Source organism: Eubalaena glacialis, chromosome 5 (assembly GCF_028564815.1).
Source record: "Eubalaena glacialis isolate mEubGla1 chromosome 5, mEubGla1.1.hap2.+ XY, whole genome shotgun sequence".
In the NCBI taxonomy this organism is placed as follows: Eukaryota; Metazoa; Chordata; class Mammalia; order Artiodactyla; family Balaenidae; genus Eubalaena; species Eubalaena glacialis.
The window spans coordinates 153,314,120-153,333,470 of record NC_083720.1 but is presented as its reverse complement, the minus strand read 5'-3'; the positions used below and the strand labels follow the sequence as shown (position 1 = coordinate 153,333,470).

Sequence of the window (19,351 nt, the reverse complement as noted above, 5' to 3'; positions counted from 1 at the left end):
GATGCTCCACTGTGTCCCAAGAATGGGTGCTGAGAATTGAGGAAATATCTGAGAATCAGGGATGCTCTGCTTGGCATAAATCCACACTTTATAAATTAACCACATTGTAGCCAATAGGATTTACGCCTTCAGTTTCATGAACGTGTAGAGCATTTAACACACAGCATCATGGCACCCTTCTTTGTCCTGGCTTCCTCTCTGACAGAGGCATGAGTCCCTCAACTCTGAATACTCAAAATCCAAACATGAAAGGAACCCAGGAATGGCCCCTGCAAACCTACAGGACTGTTTGGGAGCCGTGCTCTGGCACAGCCGGCTGGTGAGAGGTGCGGAGTCCTGAGCTCCACCGCCAGAAACATGGATCTAGTAGGTAGGAATGGGGCCCAGAAATCTGCATTTTAACACAGTGGGTGAGTAGCACACCTGTTAAAGTTTTGAAATGATTCACTTCCCAATGCAGAAAATTTTATTACCAAATTCAGAACCCCTTGAAAGTGATTAATTAGAGTGATTAATTCAAACGTTAGCAGGCATCAGGTCAGCTGGAGGGCTTGTTAAACTGCAGAATGCTGGACCCCATCTACAGCGTTTCTAATTGAAAGCCCCTGGAGTGGAGCCCAAGCATTTGCTTTTCTGTGAAGTTCCCAAGTGATGCTGATGCTACTTGCCCCGGCTTTGAAAACCACTCATCTAGACATTTTTTTTTAACTTTTTATCTTATATTGGAGTATAGCCAATTAACAATGCTGTGATAGTTTCACAACAAAGCGACTCAGCTGTACATATACATGTATCCATTCTCCCCCAAACTCCCCTCCCATCCAGGCTGCCGCATTACATCGAGTAGAGTTCCCTGTGCTGTACAGTAGGTCCTTGTTGGTTATCCATTTTAAATATAGTAGTGTATACATGTCAATCCCAGACTCCCTCCCCTCCACCCGTCCCCCCTGGTACCCGTAAGTTCGTTCTCTAAGTCTGTGAGTCTTCTTGTGAAAATGCAGAAGCAAACAGTTCCCAACATGTATTAAAAGATGGCATATAAAAGGGTTCAACAAAATTAAAGCTATTTCTTTAAGGCTGATTTCTCCTTTCATCATACTAGCCTGCATTATTAATTCCAAGTGGGGATACAGGATTCAGCATTTCCCAAGCATATTTAACCACAGAACTCTCTTCTCAAGAAGAATCCTGGGAAGCAATTTGAGGAAAGCCTAATATAGCACCGTCACAACTATGCAGTGCCTTCAAGAAACTTGGACCTTTCCCATTCCCATCCAGACCTCAACCCTTGACACGCCACCCACCCACCCCCGGCGCCAATGCCAGGGAATGTGAGAGCATGGAGGAGAGAGATGCATTCTCCAGAATTCAGATTGGTGTGTCTAACCCACTTTTCCATAATACTAAATTATAACTAATACTAGGTGCAAATGAAATAATGATTTACTATTTTATATACTTTATGAGAGCTAGTAAAATTCATGTTTTAGCTATATTAGAAGTACCTTAGAAGCCACTGAGGCAATAAAAATACATAAGTTAAGATTAATTCCTATCATACTCTCATAAGGAGATAAAATACATATATAAATAGGCACAGTGTGAAGCAGATTATAATAAGTGTAACAAGACATATGAGCAAAGTGCCCTTAAATTATGGACCACTTGCATTCATCTTGTTAACAGTCAGCAACTTTACTAAGGAAAAGAAATCTGATCCTTCTGATTGACAGGATTTTTCTTTTGCTAAATCTAGCCGTCCTCCACTGCAACATGAGAAAGGCTCTAGTCGGAGAAAATCCCATAATGCAGTTCTTCCAACACTTGTTGTAAGACTCCCCCAGGGCATTGATGGACTATATATACCCCCAGACCCCATACTGACCAAATAAATCAGAGTCTCCAGTAGAGGAGCCTGGAAATCTGTTTTTGTTAAGTGCCTCAGTTCCCAAATTTTATTATAACATCAGGGAGACTGGGTTTTCTCTGAAGTGTCTTTGAGGACAGAGACCCATTCATTCATTCATTCATTCATTGAATTAGCACATACTTATTCAGGCAGTATGCAAGACCAGATTTTTCTTGGTCTACGTCATTCATTCTTATTCAGAGCATCATTACATGTTTTTAGTTTTAAAAAAACCTATTTTTAGTAAATATATATACTTAATGCTGTTCATACAGCACTACCAACACATACTAGAAAACATATCCCCTAACACAACATCCTCTTGTACTGTGCTCTCTACTCTGTGATACCTCAAGAAAAATCAGAGGGTCAAATTTCAGTGGGATCATAAGTAAAGTATGAAAACCATTCTGCTCACTGACCCATACATCCTTAAAATAGGAAGGATATGGGATTTAAAATATAGAAACACATATTCCAAAAGCTGTTTTCTTAAAAATGCTAACTTTCCAACTTTGCAATTTTGGCTACATCTTCTATGTTCTGTGTTCCTGCTTTCTGGTGAGAGGAAGTAATGGGTGGGAAGAAGAAAATGCTTTGGGAAGGAAGGAAGGAAGGTAAATGCTAATTGCAAAGAAGCTTGTTTGTTTGAAGATGCTGCTATTTAAAAAGAGATCTCCCCGCAAAATATATGCTCTCAGTTGGAGAAATATAAGCCGTCTTGTCCTGTTTCCTTCTGCATTCTCAAATTCCCCATCACCTCTCTTTCTCTTTTCCCTCTCTTTTCAACTCTGTGTCTGTGTGTGTGTGTGTGTGTGTTGAGGTACAACGAGGTAGAAAAGGAGAGAAAAGAATAAGATTAAGAAAGAGACAGAGAAGAGAAGTAGCGTAAATAACTACATCACTTGGATTTGTTGGACTAAAGTGTTACAACTACACCACGTATAGGGAACCCCTTTAGAACAGATGTTAAGCACTGCGCCACCTATTAATGGTAAGAATGCAGCAAATTGCAACAGTTCACTTGAAAAGCTCAGTTAAATATAGGACCTGCTGAAGAACAAGAGAGAAGGAAAAGCAACGTCTTCTGGTGGTCACCCAACCACTCTGTCTCATGAATGTCACAGCAGCAGTGAGACGCCACCCGCGGATACAGGCCCAGCCCTGCGATGCAGCCACCTCACCTGAGTCCCATCGCTGTGTTCTGAGGTCCAGGAGGATGGGTCAGGACACGAATGTGAGCATGGGCGCCATCTCCCCCGCCCCCAACCAGGCCCTGGCAGCCTGCAGTGTTGAGTCCTTCAGACCTTTCCACCCTCGCTCTGTAGATACACAAAAACTCATCTGTAAAAATAATCAGCGCCTCAACCTACCCAGAGCCAAAAGACTTCTCTTACCACGTGTTTCATCTGTAACGTTTATAAATGTATAAAAATTCATAACATTAGTATGAAAATTAATTTATTTTTAAATTTTTTTTACAAATGATTCACAATACTTCCGTTGATCCATGGAAAATAAGAATGATGAGCTTAAATTCCAGTTAATAACTACTTCTGGTTGTTAAATAATTTTTTGTATAATTCACACAATGCTGATGTAAGAGCCTCAAGAATGGAAATGAAACAGGCAATAGAACAATAAATAGGTAACAGTTAGTAACAGCTAAATATTTAAAGACAATGTCGTATAAAAGTTAGAATTTCTGTAAGAGGAATATAAACTGATTCAATCATCTTTGGACCTAGAAAAGAAAACATTAAAATAATTGTATTATTTTAATTCTTCGGTTATTTTTAATAATTCTGTTTCTTAGTCAAATCACTTAAAGTTCTCAGAATCAGTTTTTCCATCTGTAAGTAGAGTTCACAATAATGACGAAATAGAGTTACTAGGAGAGTTGACAAGTTAGTTTCGTCAAGTAAAGTAACTAGCAGGCCTCCAACAAAAAAGTAACCTGGTCAGACAGTGGAAGGGACCCATTTATGCTGGGCACGGAGGCTCAGTGGGATGAAGATTTAGGGTTTGCAAATTCAACTGAACACATTCAAAAGTCCCATTACAATTCGCAGGGTCCCTCTCTTTCTAAATCAGTGTCCTAATGTGCACTTAAAAGACAGGACAAAATGTGAATTCAGTTTATGTTGTAACCTTAGCAACCCATTGGATCAGATTCTATCTGAGTCCTGAGGTCCCAAGAGATAAAAGATTATCTTAGGGTAGTCATGGCCGCTCCCTGGTTCTCTGAATTTTCTTGAGCTGATGACATCATACCCTAAGCGTGTCATTTTCTTTCCTTAATCTCTCCAGGGCCATCTCCATAGTCATCTCATTCCACAGCCCTTGACATTTCTCATTTTCATTCTGATGAGTTACCATAGCACCCACTTTGCCCGAGTCTATCCTTCGAAGAGGCTCATAATCACAGGAAGCCAAGAGTGATCATTTAAACAACTTTTTTTGGTTGCTGTGTGCCATAAACTATGAAAGTACCATTTTGTAATGGTGACAGGACTACCGTTATCTTCAAAACCATCCAGGTCAGATAACCAGCCCAACCTTACTATCCTTGAGATTCTGTTATCTGCAATCCCTTCTGGAAGGAGGAAAGAGAAACCACTCTAGATTTTTTTTTTTTTTTTGCTTTTGCTTAAGAAAAAAGAGGTTTCATACAGAGAAGAATGTGTTTATAGAATCATTATGAAGACAATACAAGGAAGAGTCAGGGGTGGGGAAAACACCACCACAGTTGCAAGCATCTGCCCCATTACTACGGCTCATCAGCTCCACACCCAGGAAGCTGGAACCTGAGACTGGCCACGATAACTGCCCCACCTCTGCTAGGTACCCACAAGACTGGTGTCTACAAACTTTCAGTCTCGCAGGAGTGAGTCCCTTTGGTAGAAGCTTTTCTATAACAAGAACCTGAGCTGCTGGGGTCTGGACAACATAGATCTAAGTTACCAGCTTCTGAGGAACAAGGAAGCATTCTAAACCGAAGATAGAATGGAGAGGGAGCAAACATGCACTAAATCCCCACAGTCGCAACAAGCTACCATCTCTATTTGCCTGAACAAGCCCATTCTTTCAAATGTCCTTCCCTTCCTCCTCTTACTCTGCCTAAGATGCCACCTTCTTTACAATGTCAAGGGTCAGGGAGGCACCTTGACCTGGTTCCTGGGTGTTCAGAAGCTGAGATTTGCTGTTTCTGGGGTGCTTCTCCTGTGCACCCAGTTACTGGTCCTCAGCTGGAGTCTCAGGCTGACATCTGCAGTTGGTAAACTTGAGGTCCATCAGTCATCTCTGAGATATCATCATGATATCATTGAGACATCATAATAATATCATTGAGATATAATAATATCTTTGAGATATCATTATACTACTTTGCTACTGGTGTTTATTTTGAAATCTTCTGTAATAAAGAAGTTTTAAAACTAATAAGTAATACTAAAGGATGGAAACTGCTATAAATACAATGTTTAAATAGTCTATCTTCTTTCCAATTTATTTTTAATGGGACTTTAATAGGAAGTATACTCTTACAAGCATACATAGCACTTATGTTAGAATACCTTTCCTTCCCCAAATGTAATCTTCATGGAAGAGTTAATGAGCCATGAAAAAATAAGAAAATAACATGGAGATGGAGGAAAATTGTACAAATTATATTTAATAAGATATGCGCATATTCCAAAAAACTTAACTTTTCCGTTTTGAGCAGTTTGATAGATTGTAGGGACCATTCACCAATCCAGAGAATTTAGGAGGAATAGCAAGTTTATATGGAGACAGATAATGTGTTCCATTTGGAGAATGTTGTGTTTGAGGTGCCTGTAGTGAACTGATCCCATGTTACACGAGATAAAGTGCAAGTTGGAAAAATAACTTGGAAATCCTCTGATAAGAGTTAAAACCATGGATATGGTTAAGTCAATTTCACCAAATCCACACAACTGAACAAAATTGTACTATCTAGACTCAATCTCAGGTTTGAATTATACATACATGGCAGAAATAACATAAAATAGATGCCAGATTTAGTAGTAGATAAAAGTAGATAAACTTTTATCATTTCTATCACCTGTTTATATGTCTATGCATCCTTAAAGAGTCCCAAGAGCATCCTGAAAAAATGTTAGAACCTCTGGAAAGGATCCCATTCAAACCCACCCCCAACCTGCAGTGGGAGGAAGGCTGGTACCATCTGCAGATGATAGAGAGAAGCTGCTCCTGCACCCCCATTCACATCCATTCTACCTCCTGACTGGCCTCATGTCTCGTTCAAAAATAACTGCAAGGTCATGAGGAATCTTGTGAAGAAAAAAATTTTCCCCCCCAAATGAAGACTTTTACTATATTTTGTTTCACTTTATTTAAAAAATGATGAGTCTAATATCAAAATCAGAAAATATAGAAGAGAAAATATGTAAGCACTCAGAGGATAATCACTCAACATGATCCGTGATACCACAGTGCGTTAAAAAAAAAAAAAAAGAATGAGATTGTGCTGGTCATGTTATTTTTTTCTTTTTCTATTTAACAATCATGGCCATCCATCTGCCATGTTAATACATCCATCTCCAACATCAGTTTACAGGACTGAAGAAGATTGAGGGGTTCATAATAAAGATGCTAAGAACAGTGTACTGTGTTTCAGCACATCTAAAGTACTGTTTGTTACCTGCTGTATTTAAAATAGAAAACCAACAAGGACCAACTGTACAGCACGAGGAACTCTGCTCAATACTCTGTAATAGCCAAAATTACTAAATTTCAAATTAGAATTTGAAAAAGAATAGATATATGGATACGTATAACTGAACCACTTTGCTGTGCACCTGAAATTAACACAACATTGTTAACCAACTAAACTCCAATATAAAATAAAAAAATTTTTTTTTAAAGTTCTGTTTGTTGAAGTGTGGTTCAAACAAACACTACGTGCTGAAGAGTCACCTCTAGTGCCTGGTAAAAATGGAGATTACAGGACCCATCTCAGACCTATGAAATCAAGATCTCTAGGTGAAGGACCCAGAAATTCTCATTGCTGACAAGCTCCCAGATGACGTTTCTCTGTTTGTCAATCACTCATTATTTTTGTAATTAATTTTTATCAGAGTATAGTTGATTTACAATGTTGTGTTAGTTTCTGCTGTACAGCAAAGTGAATCAGTTATACATATACCTGTATCCACTTTTTTTTAGATTCTATTCTCATATAGGTCATTAAATTATTTTAAAGAGAGGACCTGTTTTCCCCAACACAACAGAATATTTCTGTTCTTGAACTTTTCTGCTCTGTGATCTTTATTTTAGGTGACAACAATGGATGGTCTACGCAACTTGACAAATATTTTGCCAATTACTACAAAATGACTTCCTGGTATCCCTTTGTGACAGAAACATCTGAATGCCGTAAGTAATCAGAGGGACTGACGGTCCTTGTCTATAGGTTCATAGTAAGACGCCATGTTCTTAAAAGTTGGATCCAACATTTTTAAAAATTTATAGTTTTCTATTTGCAAAATTATAATGTTCTAGTAGACACGCAGCCTTAATTTGAGGATCTTATTTTAAAATCACTCAAGGATCATAAGTGCAACAGTAATAAATCATGCCAGGTATTGTGAACAAAATTAATGTCAGTCCATCAGGGTTGCTATTTTTCATGCCCCCTTTTCACAATCACTCTAAACTCTGATATAAAAGCAACTCTGATATAAAGGCAACTGAAAATAGAAGAGCAGAGAAGCTGTTTGGATTTTAACGTTTGTAAGTGAGAAAGCTTCTGGAGTCTAAGCCATACCTTACAGCTACCAAAAAAGCCTTATTAATTATAATCGGCTACTTTTAGTCACATACCGAAAACTTACAAAAACCCTGGAAAGGGGCTGTAGGAGGGCATAACACTGATGATAAACTACAATTTTTAAGATCAGGAAGATCTATATACATAACTCCTTTTAAATAAATGTTGTCTATTCTAATAAATTATTCAAATGTAAATGTGTGTCTTAAAGTTGTAATTTTAATCCTAGCTTTTCAAAACCTTGGTTAAAAAGCAGGGGTTGGGGAAAAGGGCACTTCACTGTATTTTTCCCTTTACGTTCTGCCACAAATTGTAAAGTACAGCTTTTTAAAATTTTTTTAATATTTTTTGTCTTCATTACTCAAAAGAGACTAAAAAAAAACTGCTAGCAATCCCCACTTTAAGGGGGTATACATCCCTCCTGTAAGTCTCACAGGTCACTCAGCAATCTATCTCAACCTCATGTTGTCTTCTTGTCAAATATGGAGATCAGATTGCTTGATCATTAAAGAGCTAAAAGCTTTTGGGAAAGGAAAAAGTTAACAGGTATAATTTAACTACTAATACAAGGCAAAAAACTAATGGATTAAGCCATATGATCTCAAAATGTAGTTTTTATTTTCTTGTTTTATTGTACATCCTTTTCTTTTCATTTCTTAAATTTTAATTTAATTTTTTTATATTTCACATTATTCCCAAAAGGATGTTAGGCAATTTACAATAAAAATATGGCTACGAACAGACTTAACCCATTAACATGACATAAGAGACAAAAATTCCATGGTGAGTGGGAAAAGGAATGGAGAAGAAAAATTAGATAAGGAAATCCTCACTAAGAAAAGTTACTGCCTAGTTCTTAATTCTGTAGTCATCAGGTCAAAGAGGGAAAATAATGGGCTACATAACTTTTTCGTAGTCTGGTCTGTAAAGCAAAAACAAACAAGGGGGAAAACAGATCAAGTTAGCAAGAGAAATAAATTTTTGCCCGATGATGAACTCTGGGAGAAATGTGTCCTAAGTATACTTACATAAGAGGAATGCAGCTACACACAAAAAAAAAATGTTTCAAAAAATACAAAGGCGATGTTTTATCAATTCTTAGTAATGAACAAATATATAATTTTTAATTAGAGTTTTCAAGAAAGATGGGGGGGTGGTAATTAATAACTCAATGTCTTTTTCAAGCTTAAAAGCAGTGTAAAAATGAAATGGGGAGTGTAACGTAAAATTAAGGGGTGAAACTTAAATTAAGGTTCCTATTGTACTGCTTTATTATTTTTTTGTACTGCTGTTTTTAAATCAGATTATAATAAGGATTTATTGGAAATTTAACTGAAAATGGCTTATAATACTTTTTGGCTGGATGAAAGAATGTGAGGAATTCGCATTTACAAAGTCACCTCTCAAGAACAATATCATGGAAAGCATATCCATCATTAACCAATATATTAATAAAGTTTAAGTTTCAAGGATTTGGAAAGTATGGAGATTTGGAAAGAATTGTTTACTCAGCCATAATTTCACCACTCAGAAGCTACCAGCATTAACTTACTGGTGCATTACTCATCTTTTTTTATTTTAACATAGTTGAAATTTTCTATGCAATCCATTTTTATCATATTTTCAGGTAGCATTTTAGCATAATCAGGTATCCATATTATAAACTTTTCAAAATACTCTATAAGTGACAATTTGTTTCATCCTTCTTTCCTGGTTGGATATTCAGGTGTCATTTCTTCATTTTTCCCTACCACAGGTAACCCTGTAATCAGCATATATGGATTATCTGAATTCAGTCTGCATAATAGAAAAGACACACTGGATTAATGCCAACTTCACTGCCCTCCATTTTTACCTTTCATACTGTCCCTCTCGGGACCTTCGTGTTCCATCCTAACCCTCCGCATCCCTTCCCCACAACATTCACATTAGCAGAGGATAGAGAGAGAGAATCAGTTTTCAGAGCTCCATCGCCAGAATGGTCACTTACAACCATAAACCTGTTTTAAAGTTCTTGGCACAGACTCTGTTTACAAAACACACAAAACCTAAATTACGGTCGTGAGCTCTCAGGATCCTGTAGGGAGTCTGCAGAGTTATTTGGGAGGAGAGGGAAAACACCTGTGGCCTCATATCTGAGCAAAGAGACACCTGACTATTTCTAAGGCTGGAGCACACCGGGTGCATCACTGTCATCCCTCAGCTTTGCCTCAGGGTGCCTTCTTTGCCGTCACGATGATTTTCTACTCTTCAGAAGCTTTATTGTAAAGGTTATAGACTAAAAGTCTGCAAACAGTTCTCACAAGAAGTTTTGTTTGTCCTATGATGATTTAAAATATTTTAAGTTAGGCATTATTATTTTTAAGTAGGTAATTATATAGTACGAAACATTGTCTTTCTAGCTTCTTTGAGGAAGTTGGTTGACTTGGCCACAGATGTTCCTGTTGTAATATAGGACAACAGTTAGGAGAAGCTGTCCCACTGGGACTCCTGGATGCAGCCTCTACCCGCTTTGCCTGCCCCTGTAGATATTCGAGGCTGTAACCTCTGCTGTAAGTGCAGAGTTTCAAAGTAAACGTAGAAAAGAACACACCTCATTGCTCTCAGGAATCGTCCATTCCCCATCAAGTCAGCAGTCAGATGATGTCCATTACTCTGAATAATAATCCCATTTCGTTGCTTAGCTGTATGAACACACCACTGCAAGTCTCTAACAGACTTTAGAAATATCAGGTCACATCTTTAAGACTACCGCTATAGCCCCGCAAGGTAGTCAAAGGCGTACATTCCATTTCCTCTCTTTCCAACTCTCATCAGTGAGAACAGAATGGCTATGCATAAGAAATATTCACTTCCTCAAGTGAAGCTGTAGGCATCCTACATCCCTACATAAGCCAAAAGAAGTCTTTTGAAGAACTCCTGAATTTAAAAAAAAAAAAATCTACCAGCACTATAGTTCAGAGTTGAGTTCTCTTTCTTGCTAGTTAAAAAGGGCTTCGTCTTCCATTAAAACTATTAATACTTTATTCTTAAACAACAGCTTTGATATGGACATTAACGCCCATCACACTCTGTCCTGTCACCCTGGGACGTAGCTACTCTCCAAGGATAAGAAAGAGCAGATGACTTCATTCATTTTGCAACAAATGGAGAGGGGCAGGCTGCTATTTTTTTTTTTTTTTTAATGCATGGGCTGGTAAATGTATATGTTTCCTTATCTTCAAGTTCTAGCATCATTTTAATGTTAAAAGCAAAACTTTGGAACCTTAATTTAAAGCTTCGCACAAATTGCTTACGTAAGACATGACACATTTTTGTATATGATTTTCTTATAGCTTTTTGTTTCTTTCTTTTCATTACCCTCCTGTTTCTGGTCCCTCATCATCCCCATTCCTTACTGCTTCCTCTTTATTCAGTGGTCGGTTCTGTGCCCGTGCAATGTGTTTGCCGAGGTTTAGAGCTTGATTGTGATGAGACCAATTTACGAGCTGTTCCATCAGTTTCTTCAAATGTGACTTTAATGTAAGTAGAAAAGAATGGCTTCATCCCGACAGCCAGAACAGTCCCTGTAAAATTGTATCATAATTCAGGTGTAATTGTCATTATTAATAATGCATTGTCACTTAAGATGATATCATTGTTCCTTGGTCAATTATAATGATTGCTGATATTTATTTGCATTTATTACATGATAGATCTGACTCTAAATTATTCTATATGTTCACTTATTTAGCCCCTCATAACAATCTTATGAAGTATTTAGTATCGCCACATTTTATCTAAACAAAAGATGCAATCAAGTGTATGTGCTACTAAAGAAAAAAGGCTACCAAATAAACTATCATATAGAGCTTTCTTATTACAAGAATTGAAGTTTATTGAACGAGTCAATTTTTGACTTTATTGGAAATAAATTTTAATATGCTTATGTATAAATAAAAATATAAAACAAGTAAAATAAATTGGATAAAATATTCCAGAACTTCACATTTAAAATCTAACTCTTCTGAATCACATTTGACTGGGAGATTTGATGCTGGGTTTTTCCTTAAATGACTCAAATTTACGTATGTAAAAGAAAATTACCCTCATAATAAGCAGTTTATTGACCCAGTACTAATTTGAATTCAACAAATTTCAGCAACACAAACACACACATTTGGCTGAAACTTTAAAAAGAACTTAGTGGAGGACAGACATTATAATCCAATATTTTTGCTGAGTTTTTTGTTTTCATCCAGTTGCTTTAGTGCCTTATGGCTCTGACTTTTGTATATATGAGGACAAGATAGGAGTAATTCTTACCGTTACAAATGTTGGCAAGTCTTGCCTTTTTCAACCCAAACCACATAACACTGCAGCTCATATGCTTGACATATTCAAGGAATAAGGAAATGCTCCAGCTCAGAGCTCCTGTACACAGTGGTATCATCAAATTAACAGAATCTGGGGAGCTTACCCAATTGGATAATGAGCTGAGAACACCAGGCAGGTTAAACCACAAAGACTTGTTTTTCCAAAGGAGGTGACATTCCCACCTGTACTAAGGACAGCATTCTATCCTACCCTAGACTCACCATAGCTCTTTTTCATAGTAATTAGTCCTACTAGAAAAAAATAATAACCCCCCCCAAAATAAATCTGAGGTCCTCTGGAGAGTTTCCATGATTTAAATTCTGACTGGAATGGCTGGGTATAAAAATTTATGATGATTTCACTCTATTTTCAAAGAAAAAAAATGATCACCCATACTGCTTGTATCAAATTACTAGAAAATCCAAATCGATGAATACCCTAAGGCTGGCAACCTCATTTCTTGTTTTCCCATAAGTAGGATTTGAATACATTCTTCAACAATTTAACTAATCTTTGTAAAAGAAAGGGAGAGAGGGAGAGGGCTGGAGGAATGGAAGTGGATACGGCAGTGACTAGGGAGAGAGCGTAAGCCCCACCTAAAGGCATTCGGATTCAACTTAAAAAAGACTGTCCTGGTTTAACGTACACACACACATACAGACAGACATTCATAGAGAGATGAGTACAGGCCTGTGGGCCACCAATTTGCAACCCTTGGTATAAAGAAAAAACTGGAATCAGATCCTCATGAACGATTGGGTACAGAAGGCAAGAGAGAAGGAGGGGTCCAGGATGATGCAAGGTTTCCATCCTGAGTAACAGGGGAAGACTTGGTGTCAGTTAGTGAGGAAGATTAGAACTCCAATTTAGATGTTTTTTCAATTGGAGATTAAAGGTCACCCTGTGGAAATTTCCAACAGGCATTTGGAAATGTAGGAATCAAGCTCAGGAGTTTATGTGTATAACACTTTATTAATATTAAACTTTGAAATACAAGAATCCATTATATTAAAAAGTATTTTGGTTCATCCTGTAAAGTGAGAGTAATAACACCTACCTCTTTCTATCTCAATAGGGTATTATGAAAATGTAGAGAATGCTATTTATGAAAATATTTGGCATCATTTAGAAAGAGGTAGCCTGTAAATTCTAGGCACTATTAATAAAAACTCAACTTCCTAAGAAACACTATTTAGGGGTCCCTAAAGGAGCCTCCCTTCCCTCCAAAATGATCCTCCCATTCAGGGGCAATTAAGCTCTCCTCTTGGGTTCTCTCATAGAACCTCATTGGTGTCTCCTTTTAGTATATCAAACATTCTTCCGCATGCTGTAGGGTTGGGGTCCTAGTCTTCTCCACCAGAGAAAGGGAAATGCCATAAGCTCCGTGGTTATGGCATTTTATTTCCCTTTCATTTCCCTTTCCCTTTCATGGCTCCGTGGTGACCTACAACATGGTTTTTCTATATAACCTCCAAAGTTCCTAACAGAGTATAATAAGCTCTAAACAGTGTTTTTGAGTTGAATTTACAAGTAAATCGTTACAATAAAAAGTAGTCCTGGGCTATAAGACTGAAGTTATTTTGCAAAGAAAAATCTTTATTTGTAGATAAAATATGTTATTTGTCATCCAAATAGAGTATAAGCTTCTTAAGGGCAGGGATATTATCCTTTTTTTCCCAAAGTGCAAATGGAAGGCATTCAACCCATGTTTGTTGAGAAAATGAGTGAATGAACGCATTTTTGAGAGCACCCTAAACTTTCATCAATGTCCTTAAACAAACTCAAATATTTGGCAGTTTATCTTTACATGACACAAATATTTAAACAGGATATAAAGCAGAACTGAAGATCCAAGCCAAGTGAGAACCATTAGTAGAAAGGGATTTTCAATTAGCTAATATAAGGAATAAAAGAACATCTGGTGATAGCCCAGCAGCTAAGAGTGATTTCAAGAGAAGATTACTAGTTAATCAACCTTGGATATTTATTCATTAAAAAATCACTAAGTGACAGGTATGTATAGTCTAGAACAGTGTTTCTTAACCCTTTTTCTTTTCATTATCACCTCCCCATCCTGAGCCTTTTTAGACATTTTTTTGTCCCCTCCTGGGATGTTTTAATATTTCAGATATACTATGTGTATGTTTACATATACTAGTTCTTTTTTTATTTGCATATACATCCATTTTATTGGTTATGTAGACAATAAATACCATTAAATGTCAAAGACGGAGCATTCAGGGAATTATCCTAAATATACTAGTTCTTTATCCATTAAAAAAGTAAGATTTTCTGCTGTATAACAAAGTGAATCAGCTATACGTATACATATATCCCCATATCCCCTCCCTCTTGCATCTCCCTCCTACCCTCCCTATCCCACCCCTCTAGGTGGTCACAAAGCACCAAGCTGATCTCCCTGTGCTATGTGGCTGCTTCCCACTAGCTATCTATTTTACATTTGGTAGTGTAACACAACATTGTAAAACAATTATACTCCAATAAAGATAGTTTTAAAAACCACCATGCAAAGATAACCGATAAAAACAAAATAAAATAAAATGATCTAGTTTTCTAAAAAAAAAAAAAAAAAAAAGTAATATTTTTTCCACTCCCTAAGAACCTATTTTCACCCCAAACAATAACAGCAATAACACCGTGTTGAGAATACACGGTTTTCTAGACTCTGGAACAGTTTGTTTCTCAAAATATCAATAGTTTCCAAAGATGTGCTCTAGGGAGTCTGAGAAACTATTTTTCTTTAAGAAGGATTCATTACCAAGTTCAAGCAACACTGGTCAAAACCAACACAGCAACTAACATTGCTCGTGTCTTTTGTATGAAGCTGTCTCCACTGGGTCCTTTATGTTTACCAAGTGTTTCCAAGTGTTTATTCCACAGTAGGTCAAACTCCTGACAATGACATCCATTGCTCAATTCTCAACGAGCATCTGTTCCATCGTAATAGACAAGGATAGCAATAATAATGGCATCATATTATTAGAGGTCACCTACTCCAAATCCATTCTTTTACTGTTAAAGAAACTGATATGGAAAGATTGTGCATGGTTCATGCAAGGGCGTCCCAGCTTCAATGGTTTGGATTTTTTGCTTGTTTTATTTTGTTCTTACCATATTACATTGCTTTTCTTTTAAAAAGTAAAGGTTAGGTCTTTTCCAATACAACCTCAAAATTATGTGAACCTGGCTTGTGTCAAGCTGCTTATCAAATTATGATACAAGAGGAAATCTTTCTATACAATTTATTAGAAATTGCATTGGGATCGCTTATTGAATAGAGATGGTTCAACTGTATGGACCAATTGACAGTTTCCTTTCCAACTAATTTTTAAAGGAAGCAAAGGTAGTGGAATGTGAGAACTAAAATATTGAAGAACATAAAATTATTTAAGGTCTTGAATGTGTTTTAAACAAGAAAACACTATTCTTGTCACTCAAAAACTGAGATGCTTTCCATTTGCTAAATGAAAATAGAAAAGGAGAACATAACTGAAGATTATTTTCCCAGTTTTATTATTTCAAGTCTTTTTTGTCAGAACTACAATGTTGTAACTTAAATTTAAGAAAAGATGACTGTCTCTAATAATTCAAAATCAAAAGTTAAACCTAGTTCAAATGGTGCCATGAAGAGAGGGAGTTTCCAAGATGGTGAATTAGAAAGACCCTGAGCTCAACCTCTTCTCATGGGCACACCAAAACCACCACTATCTGCAGAAGAACCATCCAAGAAAAAGACCGGGACATACCAGAAAAGATCTCCTATAACTAAAGACAGAAAAAGTAACCACAACAAGATGGGTAGGAGGGGCAGAGTCTCAGTAGAATTGAGACCCATAACCCCAGGTGGGTGACCCACAAATGGGAGAATAATTACAATTGCAGAGGTTCTCCCCAAGGGGTGAGCGGTATGAGCCACACATTGGGCCCTCCAGCCCAGGGGTCCTCCACCAGAAAGCCCCCAGAACATTTGTCTTTTTCCAAAGAAAACATACAGATGGTCAACAAACACATGAAAAGATGCTTGACTTCACTGATCATCAGAGAAATGCAAATCAAAACCATAGTGAGATATCACCTCACACCTGTCAGAATGGCTGTCATCAAAAAGACAACAAATACAAATGCTGGAGAGGGTGTGGAGAAAAGGGAACCCTCCTCCACTGTTGGTGGGAATGTAAATTGATGCAGCCACTGTGAAAAACAGTACGGAGGTTTCTCAAAAAGCTAAAAATAGAGCTACATGTGATCCAGCAATTCCACTCCTGAGTATATTCCAAAGGAAATGGAAATACTAATTCGAAAAGATACATGCACCCCAATGTTCATAGCAGCATTACTTACAATTGCCAAGATATGGAAGCAACCTAAGTGTCCATCCACAGATGAATGGATAAAGAAGATGTGGTGTGTGTATACACAATGGAATATTACTCAGCCATAAAGAGAATGAAATTTTGCCATTTGCAACAACATGGAGGGACTTGGAGGGCATTATGCTGAGTGAAATAAGTCAGAGAAAGACAGTTACTGTATGATATCACTTATATGTGGAATCTAAAAAAATTTTTTTAAACTAGTGAATATAACAAAAAAGAAACAGGCTCACAGATATAGAGACCAAACTAGGGGTTACCAGTGGGGAGAGGGAAGGGGGAGAGGCAAGGTGGGGGTAGGGGATTAAGAGGTACAAACCATTGTGAGCTACATCACAGTATTTTATAATAACTATAAATGCGGTATAGTCTATAATTATGTTGTATACCTGAAACTAATATAATATTGTAAATTAGTTATACTTCAATTAAAAATTAATTAAAATAAATAAAATAAAAATACCTCTCAAATAAAATCTCTTTAAAAATTTTTAAATGATATTATGAATACAAGAGTGACATCATGAAGCCAAATGTTTCCTGAAAGCTAGTGTTAAAGTAAATAAAGTTTAAAATTATTCATAATGTTGTTAAAAGTAAAGAAAAAACCTTTAAGTAAGAACCAAAATTTACATTTATTTCAGGTCACTCAAGTGGAACTTAATAAGAAAACTTCCTCCTGATGGCTTTAAGAAGTACCATGATCTTCAGAAGCTGTGAGGAAAATTTTAATTCTTAGTATTGAATTGACTAACATTTTTTGGCATATCTGTTTCTTCCCACTTCTGCAGAGACAAACGCTGCACCACTGCTTAAGTCTAACACCTCTTTGGGGAATTATTTAGCCGTTAGCTGGAGACTACCGGGTAACATTTTTTTCCTGAGTAATTCTAGAAGCTATCCTAGAAAAACCTCAGAAACCTATGCCCAAAGAAACCAGAGTATGTGTGCTATGAACCCTCCGACCACTCTCCCCCTAAGTGGAGATACTCAAGAGGTTTTACTCTCTGCATTTCAATGTCCATCTTACAGAAAGATGTAATGACCCCTTACCCGAGCTGCCCTCAAGATTAGATAGAGAAGGGACTTCCCTGGTTGTCCAGTGGGTAAGGCTCCAAGCTTCCAATGCAGGGGGCCCAGGTTCGATCCCTGGTCGGGGAAATAGATCCCACATGCCACAACTACAGATCCTGCACGTGGCAACAAAGATCCCCTGTGTTGCAACTAAGACCCGGCGCAGCCAAATAAATAAATAAATATTAAAAAATAAAAAAGATTAGATAGAGAAGAATTTTCTTCCATATGTTTGCAAATTCAATCTCTACCTAAGATAGAAAGTCCTTGTGGTTTGAAACCTCCAAGCATGTTTTTTAAGGACTTAATTCCATTTTCACATCTGCCTCATTGGTTGAGTTTTATCTGAAATGCTAGCTTCTCTTCAGTCTAAGATTACCTATGTACTCACAGAATCCATAATGGCCCAGGGGATGGTTACCTGTTATTTAGGTCAACTTTGAGGCTAAATCATATTGTCATAGGCTTAAATTGTTGGGTTTAAATATTCTGTGCCTGAATCACACTATCTAGAAAACGTCTCAGAATTCCCAGTTTCATTTTCACACCTACACTGGTTTGGGATTTGTTTTTACACTAGAGAACCCTGGTATATAGATATCATCTATCTGTACTTTTTCTTTAAGATAATAAAGATAGAGCAGAATCAGAAGAAAAATTTATCCACTTTGATGAAATATTCTCAAAGCTCAGATTATCTGCAGAAAAATATTTCACATCAGAAAATTAAATTCTAATAAAAATGACTTTTCAGAACTGTATTCTAGACATTTATCAATCAAGTGACAAGAGCTTTTCAAAATCAAAACTGATACACAAACTTCAAGAGGATACTTCCTTACTTTATTTTCTGATTTCTGGAGTAGGAAGAATTTTTCTGATCTGTAGCACCACCTTATGTCCACATGGTTTAAAAGGAGTCAGGGCTTCAACTCTAAACAACAGGATTCAATAGTTTAGCAATTTTACACAGTGAACATTGAATTAATTCTTGAACAACCAATTTGTTCCAAGCAATAGATCAAAATAGCCTAATTACCAAAAAAGTTCTAATTGGTGATTAGAGATGTACTTTGGCTCCACCTCCAGGCAATATAATCTATTGCTTAATGGAAAATTACAGTAGTTAGAAATAAATGAATAAATACTTGTCAAAGTTTTTCTGTTTATTAGTGAGAAAGATGCATTGCCTAGTAAACGATTGGACCACAGCATGTTCTGTGAGAGTGTTAGGTGTATAACAAACTTAACATTTTACAATTAAAGTTAGGTTTCTTGCATGCTGGAGAAATAGGGACTCTCCTTTAGTCAAAATTTCTAATTAACTGAGAGTTGGCTCATACTGGTTTATCCCTTATCACTCCTAAAATCTGAGAAAATTATACGTAAACTCAGCAAACCCTGAAGAACAATGGTGACCTGCATCAACAGAAGAAATAAGACTTGAAGCCCTTACTTTTGCCCTTGTTCACAACCTGGGGCCAGCGTACGTAGATGCGCAGAGCTTAAATGGGTGTGTGGGATGCAACAGCTTGTGCTCCAGGTTCCGTTTCCTTTGACCTCCTGTTAACTCCAGGCCCAACCTCCAGCATGACCTCAGTGAACTCCGCAGCCAGCATTCTTCCTTGGCCTTCCAAGCTAATTTATCTTCTTCTAGACCTGATCCTTTTTTGTTGTTTGTTTTTTAATCTGAAAACCAACTGTTACTGTTTTTACTTCTTGTTCCTGGAAATTTTCTTTTAGCAAAAATTATATTTCTAGTTTTGGAAGTTTGGGGACTCTTCCAGGCTAAAAATAAGATACTAA

General features: G+C 37.0%; 1 protein-coding gene across 4 annotated transcripts in view; it reads left to right on the top strand.

The window, feature by feature from the left end:
* Positions 1 to 19,351, top strand: part of RXFP1 (relaxin family peptide receptor 1) — a 71,467-nt gene that overhangs the window by 15,051 nt on the left and 37,065 nt on the right. For 2 of the 4 annotated variants that reach the window (XM_061191772.1, XM_061191773.1), the window contains exons 2-4: positions 7,229 to 7,327; positions 11,138 to 11,243; positions 17,116 to 17,187. In XM_061191772.1, the coding sequence (XP_061047755.1) occupies positions 7,285 to 7,327; positions 11,138 to 11,243; positions 17,116 to 17,187 (221 nt within the window). In that variant the 5' untranslated portion in view covers positions 7,229 to 7,284. Of the gene's footprint in view, positions 1 to 7,228; positions 7,328 to 11,056; positions 11,244 to 17,115; positions 17,188 to 19,351 lie in introns of those variants that run through there. The other 2 variants (XM_061191770.1, XM_061191769.1) reach the window with 2 other exon arrangements.